Below are 27950 nucleotides of genomic sequence, written 5' to 3'. Positions count from 1 at the left end.
TTGCAATGTTTCTGTGTATGATTGCTGCTTTCATTTAGCTTTGACAATATACAGACAAATATCAGTGAAATGTAAGCCATACAGGAACACAGAAATGTTTTTGTATAAAATGCTGATCATGACTATAATAATCACAGTAAAAAATGCTTCATATTTTTGGATAACATTCTAAAACAATAAGGTTTTGTGTAATGTAAAGTTCTAATTATTCTTCATATTGCGAGTTTGGGCTAAGTGAAGAATATAAGATGGAAAACAAGTTATTCACTGAATAGAAGGCATTGTAAATATTAATACAAATAATTAAATGTAACAGAAAATAAGATGGGATCAAAATTTCATTTGGAGGATTCCGGACTTCTTTCACTTAGCTGAAGCTGGATCTACTCTGAGGTAAATCAAAGCAACTCTTTTCTGACAATGATAAGTCTTTTGCTCTCCTGTGCATAATCTGGGGAAAAAAATACAAAAAAGTTCAGGTATTGGTCAGTAAAAATAAAGAAAGCACTTGCATTTTTATACCATCTTTCATAACCTTAGGATGTCTCAAAGCAGATATACACCTCAATGGACATATCACAACTTTAAACTAGATACTGGAGCAGGCGTAACAGTTTTATCAGACAATGAACCATGGTTACCAACGCATTGCCTGCAGCCAACAGAAACCCAGCTATATGGTGCACGAAGGATCCAACGAAAAGTCAAGAGACTATTACAAGCAATGCTCCAGTACAAGGGAAAGCAGATATTGGAAACGTTGTATGTTCATCAGAATCAGGAATTCTCTCTTTTCAGTAGAGGAACCGGTAAAGCCCTCAATCTTGTCAGGAAAGTGGAAGAAGTCAATCAGCAAGTGTGCAAGGGTGACTTTGAAAATGAACCACTGAAACTATCCAGCTACAATGAAGACCTGGATTGCTTCTTCAGTGCTGATTTTTTGGAACTCTTCACAGAGACTGATAGCCCTCCTGTTCTGCAGGAGGACATGAAAGGCGGGGGGGGTGGAGTTCACTGACTCACAACGAATGCACAGTGAAAAAAGTAGACCAGAAAAAACACAAGAATGAGAGTGATTACCCATCACTCTGTAGTATTGCTTTGAAAATGAAAATTACAATCTGGTGACAGAATACTCTGTTCAAATACCACATTCATCCAACAGTGGTGACCTTCTAGAAAATACATCTGCATCTATCCATCCACCAAAAGTGGTCATCAAGGATGCTAGCAGTTACAGGAGTCAAAAACTAGACATGGAACCAAGCCACGCAATGCCCGCCTTCTCTACTTGGAAAGAAAGTGAACTTATTGATAAACCAGGTCTGCTGGATTCTGAGAGAGACCGAGACATTGATCAGGTCACTTCCTCATCGCTTCCCATCCTACTGAAAGAATTACTTCCAGGGCTAGAAGTCCAGGGTTTCTGAGAGTTCAAGAATGAGAGCCTGCAAGGAGTCATTACTCCAGAAGTAAGGAAGGACAGAAAAAAACAACCAAAGGGCAAACTCAAGTGGCAAGGATAGGGAGCATGCGAACGCAAAGAGAAGGATAAACCTGAAAAACCAAAGCAAGAGAGTGGGACGTGTGATCGAGAAAAATATAACAGTAAAGAGAGAAATAAACAGATCAAGTCCAGATCCAGAATCTGGACCAAGGGAAAGAAGGAGTAACAGTCCAGAGAGATGACAATCAACCAAAATTTTATTTAGTACATATTTCAGAAGGTACCATATGCAGAATCTGGAGGAATCTTATTCATATTAATCAAAGGTGACAATTATTCATACATTTGGAAGAACCAGACGTTGAGTCAGAAATTAAAGAACCAAATACTACAACTCTCGATGAAGACCATCCAAGTCAAGAAAGAGGAGTTGAGAGAGAGGCCACTGATCTTCCAAATCTGACAAGAACATGATCAGGGAGAGTTGTGAAACCTCCTGATAGATTGAATCTGTGATGTCAGAGACTTGGGGGGAGATGGGGTAGTTTAGAAATATGAATGTAAAAAATATGGATGAAGTCTTGGAAGGAGATGTACTGTTGGGATTTGTAAGGGTTAATGTGTGGGACTGTGTAAATAGCACCTCCCATAATTATGATATAAGAGAACATGTGATGAGGAGTCAAGGGGGAGAATGTTCATGGCTCCAGCAGTGTAACACGTAGTCATGGGTTTAGTGATATATAATTATACATAGTTTAGTTATATATAATAAACCAGTTATTGTTTGAACATACCAATGTCTCAGCAATCATTCCTCAACTAGACTAACCAACATACAACAGTGATTACAAAGTGTGACTAAATACATGGTTAAAGAAGTGGTTTTAAGGAGGATCTTAAAGAAGGAGAGAGAGGCAGGCAAAGAGGTTTAGGGAAGGAATTCCTGAGCTTAGGGCCTAGGTAGCTGAAATTGCAACCAGTCCAAAGATCAGGTGAAAGGAGAAGGGGGCTGCATAAGAGGCTTGAATCAGAGTAATAAAGAGTTCAAAAGCGTACTAGAGATAGAAATGGATGATAGAAACACAAGCAGTGAGAATTGGATTTCTTTCTGATAATATTGCCATATCCCTGATTATACCAAGCAGCCCTCCATGAATTATTTAATCATCCATGCCCATCTATCCCTATAAATTTCCACCCCATAGCTAGCCAGGTGATCATCCAATTCCCACTTAAAGCAATTACAGTTGGGTTTTGAAGACATCCCGCCATAGTAAAACCTTTAAATCATTCTCTCCATTAAAATAAAAACACTTGGAAGCCAGAAACACCTGCTTAATACAGCACATAGTTACAACATGGGGAGAATTTTCCGGTCGGCGAGCGAGGACCTGGGGAGGGGTGGGGGTGAGGGGTGCTCGCTGACGCATGAAATGTCACGGGGTGACATCGGGCGGGTGTCCCGATGTTACCGCACGTCCTTTGGATTTTCAGTTTGGCGGGAGCACAGTCGAGTTGGCTGTGTGCCCGCTGAACTGTCAAAGACCTATTAAGGTCTGTTAAAAACTAATTAAAACAGTTAAATGAGCTGCCCGTCCAACCTTAAGGTTGGCGGGCAGGCAAAGAGCCCAGGCGGCCTTCACATTTTTCATGAAACCTCATCCACGGGCGGGATGAGGTTTCATGAAGGGTTTTAAAATTCTATAAAAATTATTTTTAAAATTCATTGACATGTCCCAGCTCATGTGACACTGTCACATGAGGGGACATGTTTTAAAAGTTTTTTTTTCCTTTATTTAAATTTTAAAACCTTAAACTGATCACCCTGAGGCACCTCTGTGTCTCAGCGAGATTTCTGCGCTCTTTCGCGTGCATGTGTGTGAAAGAGCGCACTCCCGATTCAGGGAATCCCCCTCCCCCGCTGCACAGGGAGCGCTCAGCGCTTCCAGGCGAGTGTCACGCTGGGCGGGCCTTAATTGGCCCACCCATGTAAAATAGTGGCACGATCGGGGGCGCTGATCGGGTTTGTGCTCGCCCCCGCCCGCCCCCACACAACTGCCCCGATGGGGGGAAAATGCAGCCCATGAAGTCAAAGCCAATCAGTCTAACTAGACTGTGTCTTCACTTACCCTCCATGTGAGAAAATTGTTCTATTTACACTTAGCTAACCTGTTCCCCTAGCCATTCAACACATTTTCTTTTGTCCAGCTATATTTTGAATAATGATTTAGTTTCTGCCTCAAAAACTAATCATCAAAATGAATTCTACAGCCCCATAACTGCCTGTGTAAAATGCTTTCTTCTGGCCTCTGTTCTAAATCTCTTACGTTTAACCTTTTATCTATGGCACCTTGTTCTTGACCCCACAGCTGCCGGAGATGGTCTACTTCTGTTATTTTGTCCCACCCTTTCATAATTTCAAATTCTTTTATATCATCTTCTCACAATCCGTTTCAAAGAAAGAAAAACACATTTTCAAGTCTCTTTTTGTACTTTTATTTATTTATCTTACTGAACTTCAGGTGTACCTTTCCTAAAGTATCAATTGTCATGTAGTTCAATACTCCTCATAGTGCTCTAACTGATATTATTTACGAGGCTTTATATAGATTCATTTCCACTTCTTGGCTCTCATAGTTATACCTCTTGAGATTGTTTTAATTCTTTCATAGGATGTGGGCATCACTGACAGGGCCAGCATGTGTTGCCGATCCCTAATTACCCTTGAATTGAGTGGCTTGCTAGGCCATTTCAGAGTCAACCACATTGCTGAGAGTCTGGCGCCCCATGTAGGATGGCAGATTTCCTTCCCTGAAGGGCATTAGTGAACCAGAAATAAAAGGAGAAAACGCTGGAAAAACTCAACAGGTCTGGCAGCATCATTGGAGACAGAAACAGAGGGCAGAATTTTCCGGTCGGTGTGCAGGGATGGGCCTGGCACGCTGACGCATAAAATGACATGCGATGACATCAGGCGTGCGTCCCAATGTCATCGTGCACCATCGCGATATCTCGTTTGGCAGGCGCATGCCAGAGTCGGCTGTGCACCCGCCGAAATGTCAATAGACTATTAAGGCCATTAAGAAATTAATTAAACCACGTGAGAACATTGCCCGTCCAAACTTAAGGTTGGCAAGCAGGCGAAAAGCTCAAATGGCCTTAGCATTTTTCAGGAAACCTCATCAACGGTTGGGATGAGGTTTCCTGAACCTTTTATTAAATAAATAAATACATTTTCATTAATTTAAAAACATGTCCCAACTTATGCGACACAGTCACATGAGGGGACATGTTTAAATAAATTTTTAATTTATTTACTCAATCCTTTTAATATCCTTTCAATCTTCCTGAGGCAGCTCCGTGCCTCAGGGAGATTGCTGCGCTCTTTCACGCACATGGCCCCGGCTCTCCCTCCTCCCCCCGCCGGCACAGGTAGCGCCGAGCGCTACCGGCTGCGTATTACACTGGGCAGGCCTTAATTGGCTTGCCTGCATACAATGGCAGTGCGCAGCCGATTGTGGGCTGCGATCGGCTCCACATCCGCCCCTGCCTGCTCCCACCCAGCCCGCCTGCCATAGGAAAAATTTCAAGTCCATACGATTCCTCTTCATTAGTGAACCAGATGTGTTTTTACAACAATCAAAGATAGCTGCATGGTTACCATTACTGAGACTAACTTTCTATTCTAGATTTTTTTTTAATTGAATTTAAATTCTACCAACTGCCATGTTGAGATTTGAACCCATGTCCCCAGGCATTGGCCTAAGTCACTGGATGACAAGGCTAAGAACATTATCACTGCACCATCATCACCCCCCCTATCAATAAAGCCTCCCCCTGATGGATGCGGCGAGCCATTTAAATCTCCATTCAGTTCGATGGGGCCGTAATATCCCGCCGGGTGGGAGGGGCTGTAATATCCTGGCCATTAGTTTTTTTAAAATTGATTTTTCACTTGTACCTCCAAATCCTACTACACCTCCACAGCACCGAGCCTACTTGCAAACAAATTACTGCTGTTGTTTTTTTTTAACCGAATGCAACACCTCACACTCACTCGTTTAATTTCATGTCCATTATTTAGCCCATTTTCCCATAAATTCTGATAAAGAAATCATGCCTCCTTAGACAAATAAATGACCAGCCATTATTAGATGGCTGCATTGAAATAATATACAAATGAGAAAATTCATCTATTAATTCCTGGCACCCAGTAATGTTACAGGTGGTGCAGTGAACGTTTAAGATTTAATTGTCCCAAAAGCTAACGTGGATCATTGCAACATTACTCGGTAAAATATCAATGTAAAAAAGTGGCCGAAGTTTCAAAATCAGCTGTAACACTACTCTAAGGTAAGTTTCAGAGGCTTTACATAGCCAACTTGAACAACACCCTGCTCCCCACCTACCCCAGCAGACTCCCAGGCAGTATCTGGAAAGCAAACCAAAAATATTTAAATTGCTCTGAGACTGGAAAATTGCCTAGTGTCTCATCATACTCAAAATACGCTGTAATTATATTAAAACTCAATATTTATTTGACTGTGTCCATCATTGTCCCCTTGTACTGTGAAGCAATAGGTGGGACTGTGTAGCTCAGTTCTGCACAACTCTAGTGATATTGAAAATGGCTGAACTGGTGGATCTTAATCAATAATACAATAATTATTTTCAAAATGTTTAACTGATTGATTATTGGAAATAGAATTACATTGTCAGTGATACCCTTATCACTAATATGGTGTGAAGATGGATGTTGTTTTTAATATTTTGGGAATATGGTGATATTCTGTGAAGAAGGTTGTCTCTTTGTGTGCATCTGTGCGTGTGTGAGTGTGTGTGTCCATGATTAATTAAACTGGGGGGAAGGTTCATAGAGACAGCTTGTCTGTGAGAGTTGAGATATAAAAGGGTAAATTTCTAGATGCATGCATTTGTAATGAGAGGCTCTGGTGAAGAGAATTTACAAGTAAATAGGTTGAGTTTTAAAATTAGGTGATAGGTAGGGACTTGACTTTTCAGCTGTTAAATTTCAAAGGGGTGTTTAGAAGTGACAATGGACTTTTATAACTTTCAAAGGTTTCATAAGTAAGCAAGGGAAGGTTATTAAATTTTATTTGACCTGGAAGTGGAGGCAACAGGAAAACATGAAAGATTTTTATGTTTGGAAAAGTTGAGTTCAAAGAGGTGTTTGAGAACAATGGAATATAAGATGAAAGGGATAAAAGATATTTAAGGAAAGGCACTTAGTTGAGCTGTGGTGGCTGTGTGGGGGAGGTGGCCCGAGACCAGCTCTGTGCTGAGGAAAACTGTGAAATCTGAAACAGCTATCCAGCGAGACCAACAAAGTCTTTGTCTCAGAAAGCAGTTTGTTTTCCGAACTTTCTTGGATTTCCACAGCAGAGTGGAAGAGAGTGAGAAGTCATGAGATGTCACTTTTTACTAAAGTGACAACAAATTTTACCTTCGGTAATTTTACTAAATTTTTATAGTTAAAAATCTATAAGGGAGTTGTTGGGTCAAGTAGTTTACTTGTGTGTTCTGACCAAGTGGGTTTTTTGGTGGGGCGGGGTAGGGGGGGGATGTTTTGTAAGGCTGTTTTAACTGTGTAACTTTAATCTTGTGTGCTTAATTTTTTTTCTTCTTATATCTTTCAATTTTAAAATCCTAAAAGTGTTACTGGGATTCTATGCTTCTGAGATCTTCTCTCATTTTCAAAATACAAAAAAAAGGTTATTATCAGTAAGACAAGTTTCCCTCTGGGATTTGGCTTGCTCAGCAAATAACATCAGCTGTGGTTGTAACAATGGAAGTGTAAAGTTCCTTAAAATTATTTTAGGAATATGAGTTACTTCCACCTCAGTTTGTTTGCTGAGCGAATGGTCAGTAGAAATCCTCTTTCTGCCTTCTCTGTGCCGTTGAAGATTTTGAGGAGCATAACTGAGGTTTGACTTGTATCGTAAAGACTTTTTTGACTCAAGTGTGGATGATCCTGTGAAGCCACCATCAAGTGATATGATGGAAAGTGTTTTGCGGGTCTCCCTTTTTAGTTGGTCTTTCATGTGAAGCTTCTTGGGTGAGTCATTAGCACCTGAAAGCAAGAATTGAAATAAATAATGTACACGTCAGTGTTTTTTTTCCCATTTTACTCTTCCTCCCAGTGCACTTTCTCAACTCCTCATCTTCCCTACAAACATTTAAAGGTCTATTACGTTTATCAAGCCATCATTATTTTCCTGAGAATCTATCCTCCAATAAATTTCTAATGTGTCTTCATTCAAGTATTTTTCTGTTTCTCTCATTTGGACCCCACATGCCACGCACATTCCCAACTAAGGACACAGGTAAGCAATCCGTGCCCAGGGTTTAGCCTCTCCGACATTGTAGTTAACTGCAAGGAGGTAAGCAAGCCAATAGCAGGCTGAATCACCCAATGATTTTTCCTGCAGCCCCTTACAAGTGACACTTGTCTGTATTTCCTTTCTTCCAACAGTCTAAATGAGATAGGGAGCTCTTTAGTTGGGGAATATGAGTCCTCTGGTGACCCAGATGTGGCACACCATCTGATTGAATCCCTGGACTGTACTCACTGGGCCAGATGGGAAGAGACAATCAAGAACCTGGACTGCACCTGCTCAAGTTGGAAATGTTGGATAGTCGTATACCACCTTGGAGCAGCCCAGCAACCATTAATACCAAGCCGCCTATCTGTAAATGCCAATAGTAGTGAGCCATTTCCTTCACATGAGATAGGCACTGCTAGAAAAAAGAATGAAGAAGCATATCCAGAGCGATTCCAGATCTGACCCCTTCACCAACCTGGAGTTGGACAAAGTTGGACAAGCCATCAAGCTGGGCACTGCTGCTGGTTATGACAATATCCTCCCTGAGTTCCTAAAACACCTTGACCCATTGGCCCACTCCTGGTTGGCCCAATTCTTTACATGGGTCATATGTGAGGGAAGACTGCCAAAATCTCAGCACATGTCTAATGTCTTCAGCCTCCCAAAACCAGGCAGAGACCAAAAATTACCATCAAACCATCGGCTAATATCCCTGCTATCAGAATGCTTCAAGGTAGTAGAATGTCTAATCCTACAGCAGATCAGACTAGAAGTGGAGAACATCATGAGTTTGGACCAAGCAGGCTTTTGACAATAAAGAAGCACAAGTGATCAGGTCCTTGCATTAACAACTTTCATTGAAAATGGCTTTCAAAAGAATCAGGGACAATATTCTTTGACCTCACTGCAGCATATGGCAGCATATGACACAGTCTGGCATATTGGCCTATTTGTCAAAATTTCAGGAGTTCTCCCTCCCAGGGTTACTGACAGCATTCAACAGCTACTCTGGGACAAACAGTGTGGGTGACAAGACTAGTGTCTGACTAGGAAATAGACGAATGGGCTACCCCAGGGGTCTGTCGTAGCTCCAATCCTGTTCAACTTGTGCACCAATGCTACAACACTGGCATCTACCTGGCAATGTGGAAAATTGCCCAGGTATGTCACACAAAAAGCAGGACAAATCCAACCCAGTCAACTACCGCCCCATCAGTCTACTGTCGATCATCAGTAAAGTAATGGAAGGGGTCATCAACAGTGCTAACAAGAGACACTTGCTTAGCAATAACCTGGTCACTGATGCTCAGATTGGGTTCCACCAGGGCCACTCAGCTCCTGACCGCATTACAGCCTTGGTTCAAAAATGGACAAAATAGCTGAACTCTAAGGTGAGGTAAGAGTGACTGCCCTTGACATGAGTGTGGCATCAAGGAGCCCTAGCAAAACTCGGGTCAATGGGAATCAGGAGGAAAACTCTCTGTTGGTTGGAGTCATACCTAGCACAAAGGAAGATGGTGGTGGTCAGTTCCAGGACATCACTGCAGATGTTCCTTAGGGTAGTGTCCTACGCCCAACCATTTTCAGCTGCTTCATCAAAGATCTTCCCTTCACCATAAGGTCAGAAGTGAGGATGTTTGCTGATGATTGCACAATGTTCAGCACCATTCGCGATTCCTCAGATACTGAAGCAGTCCATGTCCAAATGCAGCAAGACCTGGACAATATCCAGGCCTGGGCTGACAAGTAGCAAGTAATACCACGATGGGTGTACCTACAACACAGGGACTGCAGCAGTTCAAGAAGGCAGCTCACCACCACCTTCTCAAGGGCAATTAGGGGCGGGCAATAAATGCTGGCCTAGCCAGCAATGCCCACATTCTGTAAATGAATAAAAAACAAGTAACGTTTGTGCCACACAAGGGCCAGGCAATGATCATCTCCAACAAGAGATAATCTAACCATTGCCCCTTGACATTCAATGGCATTATCATCACTGAATCCCCCACTAACAACATCCTGGGGGTTGCCATTGAACAGAATCTGAACTGGACTAACCATGTAAGTATGTGGATACAAGAGCAGGTCAGAAGCTAGGAATTCTGTGGTGAATAACTCACCTCCTGACTCCCCAAAGCCTGTCCACATCTACAAGGCACAAGTCAGGGGTGTGATGGAATACTCTCCACTTGCCGAGATGAGTGCGGCTCCAACAACACTCAAGAAGCTTAACACCATCCAGGACAAAGCAGCCTGCTTGATTGGTACCCCATCCACAAACATTCACGCCCTCCACCACCAATGCACAGTGGCAGCAACATGTACCATCTACAAGATGCACTGCAGAAACCCACCAAAGCTCCTTGGACAGCACCTTCCAAATGCACGACTGCCACCATGTAGAAGGACAAGGACAGCAGACACATGGGAACACCAGCACCTGTAAGTTCCCCTCCAAGCCACTCACCATCCTGACTTGGAAATATATCACCGTTCCTTCACTGTCGCTGGGTCCATATCCTGGAACTCCCTTCCTAACAGCACTGTGGGTGTACCCACACCACATGGACTGCAGTGGTTCAAGAAGGCAGCTCACCGCCACCTTCTCAAGGGCTATTAGGAATGGGCAATAAATGCTGGCCTAGCTAACGATGCCCACATCCCATGAATGAATAAAAAAATGTGACCTACCCCCAACCCTGTCCCAGAAGCTTTTCTATGCAGGAAACATCAGCTGTGGCACACAGGCTCAGACTTTCCCTAAACTGGAAGATGCATTAAATGACAATATTGAAAAGCTGGCCAACTACTGTAAGACATGGGGCCTAAAAGCGAGCACCAGTAAAATAGTCTCTAGCACATTCTACCTTCACAGTGCCAATGCGAAGAGGGGATTGAGCATCAGCCTGGATTGCTGGAGACTGAAGCACGATCCCCACCCTGTTAATCAAGACATCATCGTTGACAGAATGCTCAGATTCAGATAGCACCTCATAAAGACATCAGCTGGAAGAAGTATTGGTGCAACTGGTTGAAAGCAAGGTCAGAGAACTAGACTTCATGGTGGTTTTCAAAATTGGATTTTGAAACAGTATTCCAGACTGCATTGTGGCTCTGCTGATGTAGGTTAAGCATAGTGATGGGGGATCACAAGTAGGTTGCAACGGAAGAACAAAACCTATAAGTAGAGATGTAGGGCGATCTTGGAAGAGACTGCATAGGTATGGTTGTGTATGGTCCTGGAGGGGTTTGTAGATAAGGATGCAAATGAAAGTTTAGAATAATGTGCTATGGGTTCTGAGGCCAGGTCAACAAGCAGAGGGGTGGCAGTTGGCACGATGGGATGTTGGGATTGATGGGTTGAAACAGGGACAAAAGTGGAAGTTAGCAATCATGTTGTTTGACCAGATAATGTAGATTCAAACTCATAATAGGATCAAGGATGTGCTTTGTCATGTTTAGTCTAAAGAAGCTGCTGGGAAGAGGAATGAAATTGAGAGCAAGGGTCCACAAATTTTGGCAGAACCATCACCAAAAAAATATAACTTTTATTTTTTAAACTTCTCTCTTCATACTTTTTACCACTGCTTCTCTGTGCCCAGATATCTCTGCGGAGATGTTTCTCCATGCTTCAATACACTTCTCCTGATAGGACGATGCACTGTCTGGCCGGCTATGCCTGTTGTGAGAGGGAAAAGCACAATATTCATTGCACCAGCTCCCTCAAAATGTTCCTGTTCACACAACACAGGGTACCATATAAAAGAAAAATCAATTTGCCTTTATTGAACTAACTTTACTCTGGGATTAAAAATTTGGTCTTTCCCCCATATGTGAAAAATATATGAAAATATGTTACAGCTCCAGTTCCTATGTGACTATCTTAGACGCTATGGGTGGAATCTTCCACTTCTGCTAGCAGTGGGGATTGTGGCGGGTGGGGGCACTTAAATTGGCAGGTGGCAAAAAATCTGTTTCCAGACGGTGGGATAAACTGTTGGAATTTTGTTCTGCTGACTTTCAAGGTGGGTTAAAGATGGGTGGAGCTTCTGACGAACAATGTCAGGAACCCCATTTGCATACATTAGCATCTCATGCATGCTCATTAAAAGAGCACCACGCCAGGATTAAGTTTGCCCTTCAAACTAAGTTCTCCGCCAATGAGAATTTAGAATGTGCAGTTTTACAATTGTATGGAAGTGACATGCACCTGGAGAGCTTCACCTCTTCCATGGCTTTGGGGTCAGTAGATGCTGCTTTGGCCTTCTTGGGGACCTCACATCACTTCACTCATATTGACTGCCCATAGCAAAAGCTGCAGATTGGCTAGACACGGGAGGCAGGCTAAGCAGGTAATTGTTGGAGGTTGGGTGTCTGGGGAAGAGATGGGGGCAGAGTGTCCAGTGAAGGGGGTGCGTGGTGGAAAGGGTGGCTTAGGGGGCAGGGTTGGTGGTGTCAATGGGGTTGGGGGCTTGGGAGGATCCTGGGAGGTGAACTCAGGATACTGGTGATAGGAGGGACCACTCACTGTCAGAGGAGGAAGTGCAATGTGATGGGCTGACAGGTCCAGAACGAGTGCTTGATGCGTGAACGCCCTTGCTCATTGGGGGTTTGTGGAGGGGGGCTATAGACTATAGGGGGACTCAGATAATGGGAGGGGGCAGGGTCAGGATGGGCATGGGGACAGTAATGGGTGTCGGCTTTGAGGGGAGGGAAAGCAGGTGGAGGCAGACTGTAATAGGGTCCAGGGTAACGGGGAGGCTCAAGGGCGACAGACGGGAGAGAAATGGTGTTATTGGGTGGGTCAAGGATGATGGGGAGAAGCTGGTGGGTGACAGGGGAGGGTAGAAGGTGATGGACCGAGTCTGGAAAGTGACGCACACCACTTTTCAAATCTGACTTTGACCAGGCAGTTAGTGGGTAAGTGAGATCCCTCAGAGTGGGAGGAGGGGCTTTTTGGGTGGGTGGAGCTCCAGGTTAGCGCAAGAGGTAACTGGATGAAAACCATGCTCAGTTGTGTTCTCCTCTCCATGGTGAAGCCTATACAGCAGCAAGTTTGTTCCCGACTCATAGGTCTCATAACTTTAAGATCCCAGCAAGGTGTGGAGCTGCTATTCATTGTGCGCAGTTTGTCATCTGCTGCGTCAGAGGCAGGGATGAAGGGAGGGATGGAGGTAGATTCCTCCAAGGGGCACAGCTGGTGGACGGCAGCCAACTTGCAACTCTAAGTCTCCATCCTCCTGGCTCAATGGTCATCACCGACAAGGGCTCATGTGGTTAATGTTTCTATGTTGCCAAGGCAATGGTCTCTCTGTAGAGTCTCGACTGTAGTGGAGACAAGCAGAATAGTGTCAGAGTGGGGCTTCTTGCACATGGCTCTCATCACCCTAGTCAAAGAGCAATGTCTCCATGCACAGTCATGTATGAACAGGAAAAACACCCAGCTCTGGTCCTCCAGGATGTCCTTCACCTTGAACGGGTGGGGTGGAGATGCCACATCTAGATGAAGGCCAGGTAAAGGGTGTAGCACTGGCTTGCTGGTTTTGAGATGGGGGAAACATGTAAAGAACATGCTCACTAAATTTATCACTTCAATTCGTTCACATATCCACTTAGTGTCGATGATGCAGGCTGCAGGCAACCCTGCCTTGGTAATGGAGATGGAGGGCCCAGGAGGATTGGCACAGGACCAGGAGGTTTAAGGGCCTGAGCAGCAAGAGGCAGTCGGACCTCAAGAAGGTCAAGATGCTGGCGAACACGTTCCACTACAATGGTGAGCAGTGGCCCAACCATGGATTTATTGTAGACGGTGTTCTTATCTAAAGTGAGTGAAAGGCAATGCAGGAGGCGCCCTCTTAGGTCCCAGGATGTAGCTGCCAGCTCCTCCAGTATAAGCTGCCACCACAAGGACTCTGGAGGATTATTGCAGAGTTCCTGGCCTACACTGAGTGAATGGCTGTCCGGCACCTTCGACCCATGAGGTAATGGTGGGGTGTGTGACTCCCTGCCCACCCCACGACAAGGTTCGCCGTGCTCCTCGGTGATGCATAATTAATGAGCTGAACAACGGAAGTTCGTGCATGTTTAGCCGTCCAGCTGCCTGGGGAAATCGTGCAACTTTCCTACCCGCCAGAGGACTTAGACTCCGGAACTGAAGATTCCACCCTATAATCACAAGATGAGTCATAATTTTTCCTGTGTTGTTTCGATATTGTCTTAAATATTATGAGCTGGAATTATTCTGTGTGCGCTACATAGAAGCCGACTCCATGGGTGGAATTTTACAGCCCTTCCCACCGGCGGGATCTTCCGGTTCCGCCAAAGTCAATGGACTTTTGAATGGCTTGCTGCATTTTCTGGCCCCGACTCCACCCCTGCCATTACCGGGCTGTAAAATTCCGCCCCATGTCCTAGAAAAACAGGGGCTATGTGGACATCTAAGGCCTCAAAATGGTGGTCATGTGCACACTACTGACTGGAAATGTGTTGCCCACCATATTGGGTAATGACAACCAAGAGCTGTTCTTTACCCATGCCTGATGCAGGCATTAGGTATTTACATTTTCTAAGAAGGGGCCCAACATCAGCTTGAGATCCCCTCTCCAAAGTTATTTTGCCCTAAGGCAGCCCATGCCATTGTGGCTGCACTCGAGGAAACTAGCAAGAGGAATTGCCTGCAACCAAGAATCAAAGTAACTTCCTTAAATGTGGAGCTGGGAGGATCAGGAATGCTCCACCTGGCTCCATTTTTAACCTTCCGCTCAGTCGTCACCCACTTTCGACCTCACTCCCCTTCCTGAACCCATGATTGTGAGGAGAATGGGAGAACTATGGCAAGGAAACATGAGATAAAACTTGCAAATTTACAAATACATATTGAAAAGTAGCACACTGCAGCAGTATTGACAAATGAATGGCCCTGAATTTGCTGGACAAAGGATATTTCATCACATGTCACCAGTATTAGATATTTTTCCATCACCCTTCAGCTCAAAAATTGAGGAAGTGCGAGCTGATAACAGCGGAGCCAGCGAGGCATCTGGGACCTTAGTGAATGGAGAGACCAAGGGTCTATTCCTTATCCAATGAGATTTAAGGATAGAAAAAGAAACAGGAAGAGCGGAGAAGGAGAGTGGGTGAATTCGAGTGAAATTAGGCACAGAAAGAGGAAGGGAAAGAGGGAAAGAAAGACTAGATTAAAAAAGAAAAAAAAAGAAGATAGAAAGAAAAACTAAGAAATATTCTTCAAAAGCATCATTTTTTTAATTTTTAAAAGCCTTGAAGAATAATTTACTACTTGCCAGAATGAGATTCCACAATTTCAATTGTTCCAATTTTATCCAAAGAGATTGGGAGGCATTGCAGGAATATAAATGTCATGATTAGAGGGCACCATAAAGTACCAGTCCTAAATTTCTGCAGCACATTAAATTTGTTTCAACAGCAAAAATGTAGTAATTTCTTGAAACTCATGGGGAGGTTGATGGTGAGCTTTTTTTTATTGTAAGGCTGAGAAGAAAGCTGTGCAAATTATCCAGCAATTTGTGTCGATTTGCAATGCCCAAGATGTCCCTTCCTCACCATAAATCGCTGATTTATTTTTATACTATTAATTGCATGTACATTTAATTTGCTGTTATTTTCCCAGCAAATTCTGGGCCAATATTTCAATTCTCAATTCTGATTGATTCAAAGCTCAGAGCTGAATTTCACACAGTTTTGAACTGGGGACAGTTTTCATTCACACAGTGAATAAGAAGTCGCTGTCACATTACCCTTCTTCATTGTATGCCAGTTTATTCCAGTTGTCAGATGCTTCAAACATTTCTGTTGAGTCAGCAATTGCAGCAGGCAGAAGCTAAATGAGAAATAAAAGCTGATTAAATGCACACATTCTCCCACTTACAAATATTCCCATGTGGCTTCTCTCATGCCAGGAGTGGACTCTACAGATGGAATCTAATGTCCTCCCCCATGGTGAGTTTGGTGGTGGGGGGTGGGGCATTAAATCAGCTGAGAGGGTGGCGGGCGGAGACCCCCACCACCTTCCCACTACTGCCCCAATTGAGTCTGTGGCGGGAAGATCCATGGACAACTTTCCTGCCCTGCTGCCAAATGAAGCCCTTAAGGGCAATCAAATGCCCACTTAAGAGTCTCATCCCACTGCTGCTGGTATTTACCCAGTGGCGGGCGGGGGTGCTCAGCATGCAGGAACCCTGAAAAGCAAATCCTGGCGTGTTTTCTTGTGGGCTTCAAGACCTGTTGTTAGGCAGTCAGTGCCTGATTGAGGGACCAATATCAAGAGGAGGGGGCCTGCTGGAAGTGACCCCCTTCCCTTGCTTCTGAACACCTACCCCCTCCGTTGCGACCCACCTCCCATGCCTGGGCCCATGGCGATCCGTGTAATCAGGTGTGCAGTGCCGGCAGCAGCCACCGCCTCTGCGGTGCCGCTCCTGAGCAATTAAAACCTACTGGTCTCCGATTGGCCAGCAGCTCTTGGAGGTCAGGATTTCTAACCTCAGGATCCTTGCTCCCGGGAAAGGCTTGCCAGTTACGTGTCTGATTTGGCACTTAATGCCATGGGCCTTGCCAAAAAGAGGCGACACAGCACTCTCACCAGCTCTTCGACTGGTGGCTGAGACTTCCGTTACCTCCATTAAATACCGCGCTACATGTTTGGTGCAGTCATTGTATCACTCTTAACAGATAGTACATACAATACTCTAAAGAATATTTTAATTTTCAGAAATGTAAGCAGAATATGTATTAATTTATCCCATATCAAAGGGAGAAGCAGAGATTTTCAAGTGGTTCACATTATTGCACCCATTATAACATTTCAAGTAAAACAGCACCTTTCCTATTTTTGTAATTTTATTGTCAGAAAAATTTAGACATACAATGTGACCATCAATCGTTTCCTTCTGCAAATAGTGTATAATCCAACTGCCGTCGATTTTATTCCACCTATTGAATCTCCTGAATGAAAGTTCTGCATTAGTATTCCCTGAACATAAATGGTAACCATATAGACCACTGCGCCTATGGTGCCTGTCTTGAAAAATGCTGCACAGAAGAAGGTGTGCATGAATGGCCGCCAAACAATAGGAAGTAAAATTTCAAAATTTGCGGATGGCACCAAATTGGCGAGTGTAATTAATACAGAGAAAGGACTTTGACAAAATGCAGGAAGACATTAATAAACTTCTAGGATTACACGTTGCTCAGTGGCTAGCATGCTTGCATCCGAGCCAGAAGATTGTGAATTACAATCCCTCTTCAGAGATTTGAACACAAAATTCTGGCCGACACTCCAGTGAAGTATTATAACAGTAACATCTTGTATGTCCAAGTACTTTTAATATAATGGAACGTCCCAAGTGCTTCACAGAAGCGTTCTAAAGCAAAATGTGACACCAAGCTACATAAGGGATAATAGCTGGGCAGATGACCGAAAGCTTGGTCAAAGGGGTTGGTTTTATGGAACATCTTAAAGGAGGGAAGCAACGCAGATAAGCTTATAGACAGAATTCCAGATGTTAGGGCCTAGGCAGCTGAAGACATGGCCGCCAAAGGTGGAGTGATTAAAATTGGCGACGATCGAGAGGCCAGAGCTACATGAGTGCAAATATCTCAGAGAGTTGTAAGGCTAGAGGAAATTGCAGAGATAATGAGGGGTGAGGCCACGGAGGTATTTGGAAACATGAATAGGATTTTAAATGAATGCAAAATACTTCAATTGCTGGAAATTTAAAATAAAAATAGTAAGTGTTGGAAAAATTCAGCAGGTCTGGCAGCATCTGCGGAGTGGGAAACAGAGTTAACGTTTCGAGTCTAATGGGTTTTTTCAGCACTTTCTGTTTTTGTTCCAAGAATTTTAAAATTGTGGAGCTACTGTAGGTCAGTGAGCACAAAGGTGATGGGTGATGGAGGAAATCCAACTCCGGATTAGCTGCGCTAGTTCATCCTTCTACAAACTATGGCAGCAAGTATTTGACAACAAAGGCAACAGGAGTCTGAGTGTGCAGAGCAGTTGTTGCTACAACATTCCTTCACTGCAGTGAGATCTGGATTGGGTATCAGCGACATATAAGAACACTTGTGAAATTCCATCAACAATGCCTCTATTGCATCCTCTGTATTCAGTGAGAGGACCATCGAAAAAATGCTAGTGTCCTTCTTGAAGCCGGCACCACAAGTACTCAGGCAAAACTTCTGCAAAATCAACTTCGATGAACTGGAAACTGTGTCTGAATGGCCGAAGAGCATCTCCCTTGCCAGGTCCTGTTTGCTCAACTCTCAAATGGCCAGTGTTCCAGGGGAGGAAAAAGAAAATGCTTCAAAGACATTCTGAAACCCTCCTTGGAGCACGGCAGCTTTGACATTAATGACTGGGAGGAGCTTGCTATCAAGCATTCAAAATGGCGACAACTTGTCCATCAAGCTGCATCACGCTTAGAGTCACAATGTCTTAATGATGTATTGCTGAGAAAAGATTTCTTTTGTCGAAGCCTCATCAGGAAAATCCGCAAGAACATACCAATGTCAGGGAAAACAATATATTTATACTGTATGAGAGGAGAGTGCTGATTGATTGGGCTCTGATTGGCAGAGGTGTTGCTATGGAGAATTAGTTAACTGTCAGTCACCATCAACTGGTGCATTCTCCATGGAAATGTCTCTACCAATCAGAATCCACTTGCCAACCAATCAGCATTCTCTTCTCATACAGTATAAGTATGTTATTTTCCCTGACACTGGTATTTTCTTGCAAATTGTCCAGATGCGTACCAGGCGAAAAGCTTCGACTAAAAAGTCTCTTTTCTCAGCAATACCTAAGTTCTGTGCTACCAAACAACTAGTCCTAATGATGAGTCAGAGCGGTAGTAGAGAAGGAGGGAAAAGGAGGCAAATCCTGCACTCTGGATCCCACTAACAGTGGGATGTCCTGCCCCATGTGCTCAAAGACCTGTGGGTGGAGAATCAGCCTGTTCAGCCGCATGAAGATGCTTGGCAGAAACTCACAACCCTGAGTCGATGCCATCTTCAAATTGAGGAACAGCCAGCAATGATGATGATGGGTGAACATGATTTGATGCTACTTAGGGTACAGGCAGCGGAGCTTTGGATAACTTCAGGTTTACAGGGGGTAGAATGTGGGAAGCTGGCCAGGTGTGCATTAAAATAATCGAGTTTAGAGTTATCAAAGGCATGGATAAGGGTTTCAGCAGCAGATGAGCTGAGGCAGGGGCAGAGTCAGGAGAAGTTAGAAAGTCAGGAGAAGGTGGAAATTGGCAGTCTTAGTGATGTTGAGGAGAAATGGCTGGAACTACATATTAGGATGAAATAGGACACCAAGGCACTGAAAGTGCTGCACTATTGCAGGTCCCATCTTTCAGATGAGATGTTAAGCTGAGGTCTTGTCTGCTCTCTCAGTGGAGGTAAAAGATCCCATGACATTATTTTGAAGAACATAGGAGCTCCAACCGAAGCCATGGGCTGTATTTATCCCTCAATCAATATTATTTTAAAAAAACAAATTATTTGGATGTGACACATTGCTGTTTGTGGAAGATTGCTTTGTGAACATTGGCTGCTGTGTTTCCTCATTACAATAGCAACTATACTTTTTCATGTCTGAGAATATTCTGAACTTAAAACTAATTTTTATATTTTAAGCTAACGAGAAACAACTGAAAAAAGATGGCCACCCAAGGATCTCCTGACTTCTCTCATGGATTAAAACACTTCCTGTCTCAAGAGGGAACAAAAGCAACCTTCCAGACTGATGTTGACTCAATGCCTTTTCCTGAAACTAATTCAAAAGGGTCATTTCAAGTTGAATGGGTGATTCAGATACATTGGCTGTCCCAAACTCTCAACGTGTGAAAGTTATCACACAGGATGTATAATGGATATAGCCTCCGACCTTATGTTAAAAAAACTTTGGACTTGAAAAAGGTCACATGATGAGACAGACTTTTTACTTTTAAAATAACGGCAAGGAGTTGTTCTGTAGATAGTACTCCATCAGAAAGCCATTGAATCAGCTACAAGTCATCTAAGCAGCCAAGGTAATAAACAGCAATACCTTGAAAATGGGAGAAGGACTCCCTCAATCAGTTCCAACTTCAAGTTCACCTGAGAACCAACCTCCTGGAAATTAGACTATAAGAAGCCTCACAGCTTGCTGAGAATTCTCTGCTTTACAAGGCCTTCACTCCAATTAATGCATCAGCTCATCTAAGAAACTATAGGCCTGCCATGAAGGAGACTGAGAAAATCATAAATTGCAATTGTACTGTTTTATCTTCGCCTATATCTAATTTCTGTGTGTGATAGTGTGTGTGAGTCGAGTGAGTGAAACGTTGCATTTTAAATTCCAGGGAAAGTGCATGATAATAAGAAAATGCATACATATTACATATAAACATATTGATCACAGGTAATAAAAAGCATCACAAAAATTTCGTCTGTGACAAAATCAAAAGTACACCATTGGCTGTAATGAGCTTTGTGGCATCCTGAGACAGTGAAAGGTGACATATAAATGCAAGTCTTTCCTTCTTTCTGTGTAATTGGCAAAGGGACTTCAATATAGATAAATGTGAAGTAGTGCATTAAGAATACAGAGGCTACATACTTCTTGGAAAATAAGAGCCTAAATGAGGTAGAGAAACAGAGGAATGCAGAGCACAGCTGCACAAATCACGAGATGTGACAACAGAGATTAATAAGGCCATAAGAATAAAGTAAGCAAAGCATTGCAGTTTTCTTTCTAGAGGAATATAATTTAAAAGCAGAGAAGCTGTGATTAAATTTGTATAGAAGTTTGGTTAGCCAACATTTGGACTACTGTCAACAGTTTTGGCCTCTATATTATGGAAAGGATATAGAGGCAATGGAGCAAATGCTAAAAAGATTTACTAGAATGATACCAAAACTGAAGTGCTATACCTATCAGGAAAGATTGAACATGCTGGGGGCTCTTTTTTCTAGAAAGGAGAAGACTGAAAGATGACTTGTTTTAGCTCCTTAAGATTATGAAAGGGTTTACATAAGAACTAGGAGCAGGAGTAGGCAATTCAGCCCCTCGAACCTGCCCCGCCATTCATTACGATCATGGCTGATCTCATTTTTGCCTCAACTCCAATTTCCCGCCCTCTCCTCATAACCTTTCAACCCATTACTAATTAAAAATCTATCTATCTCCTCCTTAAATTTATTCAGCGTCCTGGCATCCATGCACTCTGAGGTAGTGAATTCCACAGATTCATGACCCTTTGAGAAAAGTAATTCCTCCTCATCTCTGATTTAAATCTACCACCCCTTAGCCTAAAACTATGGCCTCTTGTTCTAGAATGCCCCCAAAAGGGGAAACATCCGCTCCACATCTACTTTGTCTATCCACTTTAGCATCTTATATACCTCAATTAGATTTCCTCTCATCCTTCTAAACTCTAGCGAGTATAGGCCTAAACTGCTCAATCTCTCCTCATAAGACAAGCCCCGCATCTCTGGAATCAATCTAGTGAACCTCCTCTGAACCACCTCCAGTGCAACTACATCCCTCCTCAAGTAAGGGGACCAAAACAGTGCACAGTACTCCAGGTGTGGTCTCACCAATGCCTTGTACAGTGGCAACAACACTTCCCTATTTTTATACTCTATTCCTTTCACAATAAATGTCAAAATTCCATTTGCCTTCCTTATTACCTGCTGTACCTGCATACTAGCTTTCAGTGATTCATGCATGAGGACACCCAGATCCCTCTGCACTGACGCATTCTGAAGTTTCTCTCCATTTAAATAATAAGTCGTCTTTTTATTCTTCCGACCAAAATGGATAACCTCACACTTATCCACATTAAACTCCATCTGCCAAATTTTGGCCCATTTACCTAACCTATCCATATCCATTTGTAAATTTCTTATTTCTTCCTTGCAACTTACTTTCCCACCTATTTTGGTGTCATCTGCAAATTTAGCTATAGTACCTTCTACCCCTGAATCCAAGACATTAATATAGATTGTAAATAGTTGGGGCCCAAGGACCGAACCCTGTGGCACCCCACTAGTTACAGCTTGCCATCCAGAAAAAGACCCATTTATCCCGACTCTCTGCTCTCTGTTGGTTAGCCAATCCTCTATCCATGCTAATATATTACCCCTAACTCCGTGTGATCTTATCTTGTGTATTAATCTTTTGTGTGGCACCTTATCAAAGGCCTTCTGGAAGTCCAGATATGCTACATCTACAGGATCCCCATTATCCACTTTGCTTGTCACATCTTCAAAGAACTTAAGAAAATTAGTCAAACATGATTTACTCTTCATATAACCATGCTGACTCTGATGGATTGCATTTTGACTTTCCAAATGTCCCATTACTACTTCTTTAATAATGGATTCCAACAATTTCCCAATGACAGACGTTAAACTAACTGGTCTATAGTTTACTACCTTCTGCCTCCCCCCCTTTTGAATAAGGACATTATATTAGCATTTTTCCAATCCACTGGTACCTTTACAGAATCCAGGGAATTTTGGAATATAATAGCCAATACATCCACTATCTCCGCTGCCCTTCCTTTAAGACCCTGGGATGTAGGCCATCAGGTCCTGGGTACTTGTCACCCTTTAATCCCAATAGTTTGCTCAGTACTTTTTCTCTAGTGATGGTGATTGTTCTAAGTTCCTCGTTCTCCATATCCTCTGCACTACCTGTTACTTTTGGGGTGGTACTAGTGTCCTCCACTGTGAAACTGAGGCAAAATATTGATTAAGCATCTCTGCCATTTCTGCGTTGCCCACTATTAACTCCCCAGTCTCGTTCTCCAAGGGATCAACATTCACTTTAGCTACTCTCTTTCCTTTTATATACTGATAGCTTTTGCTATCAGTTTTTACATTTTATTTGATGGAGTAGAGATAGAAAAGGCATTTTCACTTGTGGGCAAGAGCAGAACTAGGAGCCACAAAGGAGGTGTAAGATAGTCACTATAAATCCAATAGGGAATTCAGGAGAAATATCTTTACCAGAGAGTGTCTAGAATGTGGAATTTGCTACCACAGGAGTATTTGATCAAAATAGTATTGGCTAGGAGCAACGCTACACGAGGCAATTTCCCACCCTTACTCAATGGGAATGTGTGTCAGCATAAAACTACCTTTTATTACATTGTATAAAATATACTAAATAGTTTAAGTTTACAGAGCAGTGTGATGCAGATCTCTGTTGTGATGGTTCATATGCTGAATTTCCATTTCAGACAATGCATTGATTTGGACTATTGACAGAGACCAGGGAAGAAGCTCTCTTTCCCAGAAAACCGAGCACAGCGTAGAGAATTTTAAAGCGTGAGAACAAATATAAAATACAAAAGGAAATAGGACAATTTTTTTTTCGATGTACAAACACTATCCTCTTCAAAAGTTCAAACTCCATCTAAGATTTAAAAGAATTGAGTAACATGCCACATGGATTCATTTAGGTGGTGTTCTATGTAGAGCCAGGGCTTGTTATCATTAATCCCTACCTCAGGGTTGCAATCATCTTGCATTTCCGAATGAGCCTTTTTAATCTCGTTCATTATGTCAATGTCAAATGGAATCTTTTTGTTCTCCTCACACTGTAACAATAAGGAACTGAACATAGAAAGACAGAGAAAGTGTAAAGGCCTATTTGAGAAAGCCATCAACATTTAATTGTTCTAGTACTTTTGGTACTTCAATTTTCACCAGCTACATCTGCTGGGTTTTTAAAATTCAATTTTCACCATGTTCAAATAGGTTCTATCTTCTTTATGGTTTCTCCATCTCCCTCTATGTATTATTTGTTAGACAGCTAAGAAAGAAAACCTGCTCATAAGTCTCTTTCGATACTGGTCTGTAATCAACCATTAGGAGATACGTTAAGTCAGCCTCGTTTTTTTTTCAAAAACAGAAACAGAAATGCCTGGAAAAACTCAGCAGGTCTGGCAGCATCGGCGGAGAAGAGTACAGTTGACATTTCGAGTCTCTTCTCCGCCGATGCTGCCAGATCTGCTGAGTTTTTCCAGGTATTTCTGTTTCTGTTTTTGTTTTGGATTTCCAGTATCCGCAGTTTGTTGTTTTCATCTTTGTTTTTTTTCTGTCTACTTTTTTCCCAACAGTACATACAGGTGAGAAGTTGTGAAACATTGCAGGGTATATAGTCCAGTACTTAGTGATGCATCTATACACTAACCTCGATTTCCCTATCTGAGCAGGGTAGCTGTCCTGACCGTTAAATGCTGACATGATACCTTTACCCTTAATCTGAATGGAGCCCCTGAAAAACAAATGTAGGAGTCAAACTTGGAAGTTGGTCGGCTGCAGGTCAAAAATAAACACCGTCTCTGAAAAGGGTTGCTGCTTTCCCTGATAGGGAATTAAATAATGCGGCAGCTGAGGGTGTAGCACATGTTCTGAGATGTGTGCAATTATTGGCCATGGGAAAGCTTCCCACTTTCAGTAATGATGTCTCTGACATGTGGCGAAGGAGAATGGTGCTGCATTAAGCAGAGGGCCATCCACCTCTTAAAGGTCCAAGATGCCCGGGATCAGGTTGAAGGGTGACTGCATGTTCTGGGTTTGCTGGGCCTGGGAGAAATTGAAGAAGTTCATGTGGCAAAGACTGTAAGAAGGCATCCAATCTATGCAATTAAATGGAATGTGCCTGTTAAAGTCTTTTCTTTGAATCAAAGAATCAGCCTAGAGTGGTGATTTTGACTGACAGCTGTGTCTGAGAATTGAGAGAAGCAGCAGGGCCAATGACTAACTGTGATCCTTTTGATTGACAATTCTATGGCAGGAAATTTCTAGTCTGGGTCTTTTATCTGCAGCTGGAAGATGCGAACAATCAATCTGTAGCCAACTGAAACCAAGCTCATATGAGTCTGGCAGTGATTCAAGATGGAAGAAGTGAATGTCAGTTTTCATGGTTCAATATATGTATGGAAAAGCACATTTTATTGTTTTGATGTACATTTGTAGAAATTATTACAATTGGTAATTGCAGCAATAAGCACTGTTCATTTGCTGTCCTGTTAAACAAATTCTGTATGTTTATAGGCTATGTCTTCTTCTGATAAAGTGTATATTAAACTGCCTATGGAATATAAGGAGAATCATCTGGTGCATTCCAATAAGCTGGTGTACATAGACAATGGCCAGGATTCCATTATTATTATTGTTTAGCCAGATATGGAGCTGCTGTAGGATTGTAGGGGATGTGAGGTAAAAATGAGCTGCTACTAAACCATTATTTTTCAGGGCAATGGGGGAGGAAGAGAGCTTCAAGCTAAGGTGTGATCAAGGAAAGAAAAACAAGAAAAATGGTGTTTTACCATACTGCTGCCTTAGTTACTTTATCTGTTTGTTCAGCATTGTAATTCATATGCTGGGCTTCCAGGTCTGTTTGTTCCTGTTGAGCACAAACAGAAAGCATAACAAATAGAATGAAGGCCCTGGTCACTTAGAAAATTCTGCAGGTGTTAATGAATAATAAGGTTGCATACAAAAAGGATGATACCTCCAATCTGAGGAAATTTCAGAGTGATTCAGTTACTGCTCCATATTCTAAACAAAGATAGCGAATATACCATTCCCTACAATCCAGCACAACATTCTTTTTGCATATCTTGTGTTTTTTAATTAAATGCATGATTAAAATACTGAAGATTACTGCACATATGATCTGTAACACAATGATGCTATTTCATTGACCATTACTTTATCATAAATGGTTCACTTTGCATGATACTGAGTACAAAATTCAGCAGTGTGCCATTACTTCTAGCTTGCTGCATGGCATTCTGCAAGGATATGGATGCACGCAGAACCATCAGCACAACCAGCTGATGTGGCACCTGGATCCCCAATTTGGGCACTGAGTCTGGAGGCAATGTTTGTGTTGATTAGTCATGAAAAGGAAGCACGGGACTGCATGATGGGCCCTGCTGCAGTGAAGTTTAAAGGGTCAGGCACCCTGATTGCAGGCAAGATATTTTTGTGGAATCTTTTCTGTTGTAAAGTGTCTGAAAGCACGCTGGAGTATTTTTGGATATGTTTTGGTGAGCTCTTGGATTTGCCAGAGTATCGTTGCATCCTCACAGTAGGTGACGAAAGTGACCTGAGTGCACAAAGACTGAAACAGATAGGGGTCAACAGTAGCAGTGTCCCTGGGTCTGCAACATGATAGATATGGGGTAGAGGCTGCCCAGAGGGCAAGCTCTTTATCATCCCCTCTGCCAAGTTGGAACCGGACTCCTCCTTGTTCCTTGCAGTGACAGAAGGTTGTCTGGCATGTCAACCAATGCACCCAGCAGCTTGGCATACATGTCCATTCAGCACTCCCCTGTATGCCAAGCAATCAAGTCCCTCATCTGAGTCCTCTGTAGTGGTACTCATCTGCTACCTTGCTCTCCAATGAGCTGGTAAACTTCCCATTCTTTCACCCATGCCTGGTTGCAGCCCACTCGTGCCTGGTGACTCATCACAAGCTGATCCCAACCTGATAATAGTCTCCAAGGAACGTGCAGTTCCAGAGCTGGTGCTTGAGAGTGACAGATTAGGTGATGGGGCTTTTTCATCAGTACTGTTTTGTCACTCTTTTTTCTTCACCCAGGGGTCCTGGGGCTGTGCAATTGACAATTCTTAAGCATATGAAAACAGGAATTCAGGAGATGAAGTTTGGGGTGAGGGATGGGGCGTGGGGTGGGAAGCAAGAGGCCCATGGTCACACCATAAGTAGCATGCTCATACAATATCAATGTTTAAAAAGGTTTAACCGATCATTGGAAATACAACTATATAATCAATGGTTCTCTTACTTAATGTACGAAGGTCTAAAGATCCTTTAAAACCATTATGAAGATACAAGTTTATTTCACCTGATTTTGGTTGCTGTGTGAATTTACATTAGAAAATCTCTTTCTGCCTATTCTGTACTGTGGAAGATCGTGAGGAGCATAAATGGGGCATGACTTGTATGATGAAGAGCTCTGTGAATCAATGTTACAAGGTCTTCTGAAAGAAATATGAACTGGCATGGTGGAAACTGATTTACCAGTCTCTCCTCTTGGTTGGTTTTTCAGTGGTAGCTTCTTACACCTATTAACACCTGGAAGCAAGAATTGAAATACGTAAAGTGCATGTCAGTGCCTTTTACTATTTTGGTCTTTCTCCTACTGCACCTCTTCATTTTGTTTCTTTTTATGTTTATGTTTTCATGGTATCACCTAGACATAAAACTTCTTTTTCCCTAATTCTATGGAGTAAATTTCTGGTCTGAAGACAATCCTCTCTTTACCAAGGTAAGACCAGGAACTTGTGCCAAATTATTGGCTTATTGTGTTTGGGGCTGATGCTCACAAGGAGCTGGGTTGGAAGTCCCCAAGCTCCTATCATAGGGATTTCTTACAGTTGCTGAAAATTCATGCTCCTTGGGTTGGCGAATGTTCTTCAAGGTTGGGGAATTCATTCTCATTAAGCATACATGCGACTGCTTAATACATTCCTTAGGTAGCAATGGCTCTCAGTTGGACAAATACAGAGTTTATAATGTAAAATCATTGGTGCAGTGCAAACTCCTGAAATTGGAAGTTGGTGGGGGCGGTCACATGCCAAATGGTAATTGGAAGACGTATTAGTGGAACTGGATGAACGCGTTGTCAGAGAGGTAGGCTTTGAGATGACTTTTGAAGATGCAAAGAGATTGGAAAGGAAGATAGGCTGAGCAACAGAATTGCAGGTTACATTGAGGTGGAAAGCTCCGCTACCACAAATGGGGCATGTTGTTAGAGTTCTGGCCAGAATCAGAAGCCCAAATGGGATGTAGAGAGGACTGGAAGAAATTGCAGAGATCATGGGGGATTTGCAGATGAAGATGAAAATGAGAAATTTGAAATGTATATGCAGTGTGATCCAGAAACATGCTAACAAATACAAGGATGATAAGCTGCAGGCAAAGTTCTGACAAGTTTGAGTTTGTGAATGATGCATCTAAGGAAAGGAAGAAATGAAGAAATCAGACCCAATAGGCACTAAGATGGAGATGAGGGTTTTGGCAGTGATTATTGAGGCTGGATCAAAAATGTAATTAAGTCATTTAGATCAGATAGTGGAGATTAAAA

The 27950-nt window shown here is 42.7% G+C and overlaps 1 protein-coding gene across 1 annotated transcript; it reads right to left on the bottom strand.

The window, feature by feature from the left end:
* Positions 1–17: 17 nt before the first annotated feature.
* Positions 18–26906, bottom strand: LOC144692749 (uncharacterized). Its single transcript, XM_078561835.1, has 8 exons — positions 26709–26906; positions 25164–25240; positions 24023–24106; positions 23334–23442; positions 15570–15652; positions 11370–11473; positions 7309–7541; positions 18–451 (listed from the first exon to the last, which is right to left on the bottom strand). Exons 1-8 carry the CDS (start codon positions 26865–26867, stop codon positions 368–370), a joined length of 933 nt encoding a protein of 310 aa, XP_078417961.1. The 5' UTR covers positions 26868–26906; the 3' UTR covers positions 18–367.
* Between the last annotated feature and the right edge of the window lie 1044 nt (positions 26907–27950).

Source organism: Cetorhinus maximus, chromosome 17 (genome assembly GCF_964194155.1).
Source record: "Cetorhinus maximus chromosome 17, sCetMax3.hap1.1, whole genome shotgun sequence".
In the NCBI taxonomy this organism is placed as follows: domain Eukaryota; kingdom Metazoa; phylum Chordata; class Chondrichthyes; order Lamniformes; family Cetorhinidae; genus Cetorhinus; species Cetorhinus maximus.
The sequence above is the reverse complement of the archived record's forward strand: the minus strand, read 5'-3'. Positions and strand labels throughout refer to the sequence as shown.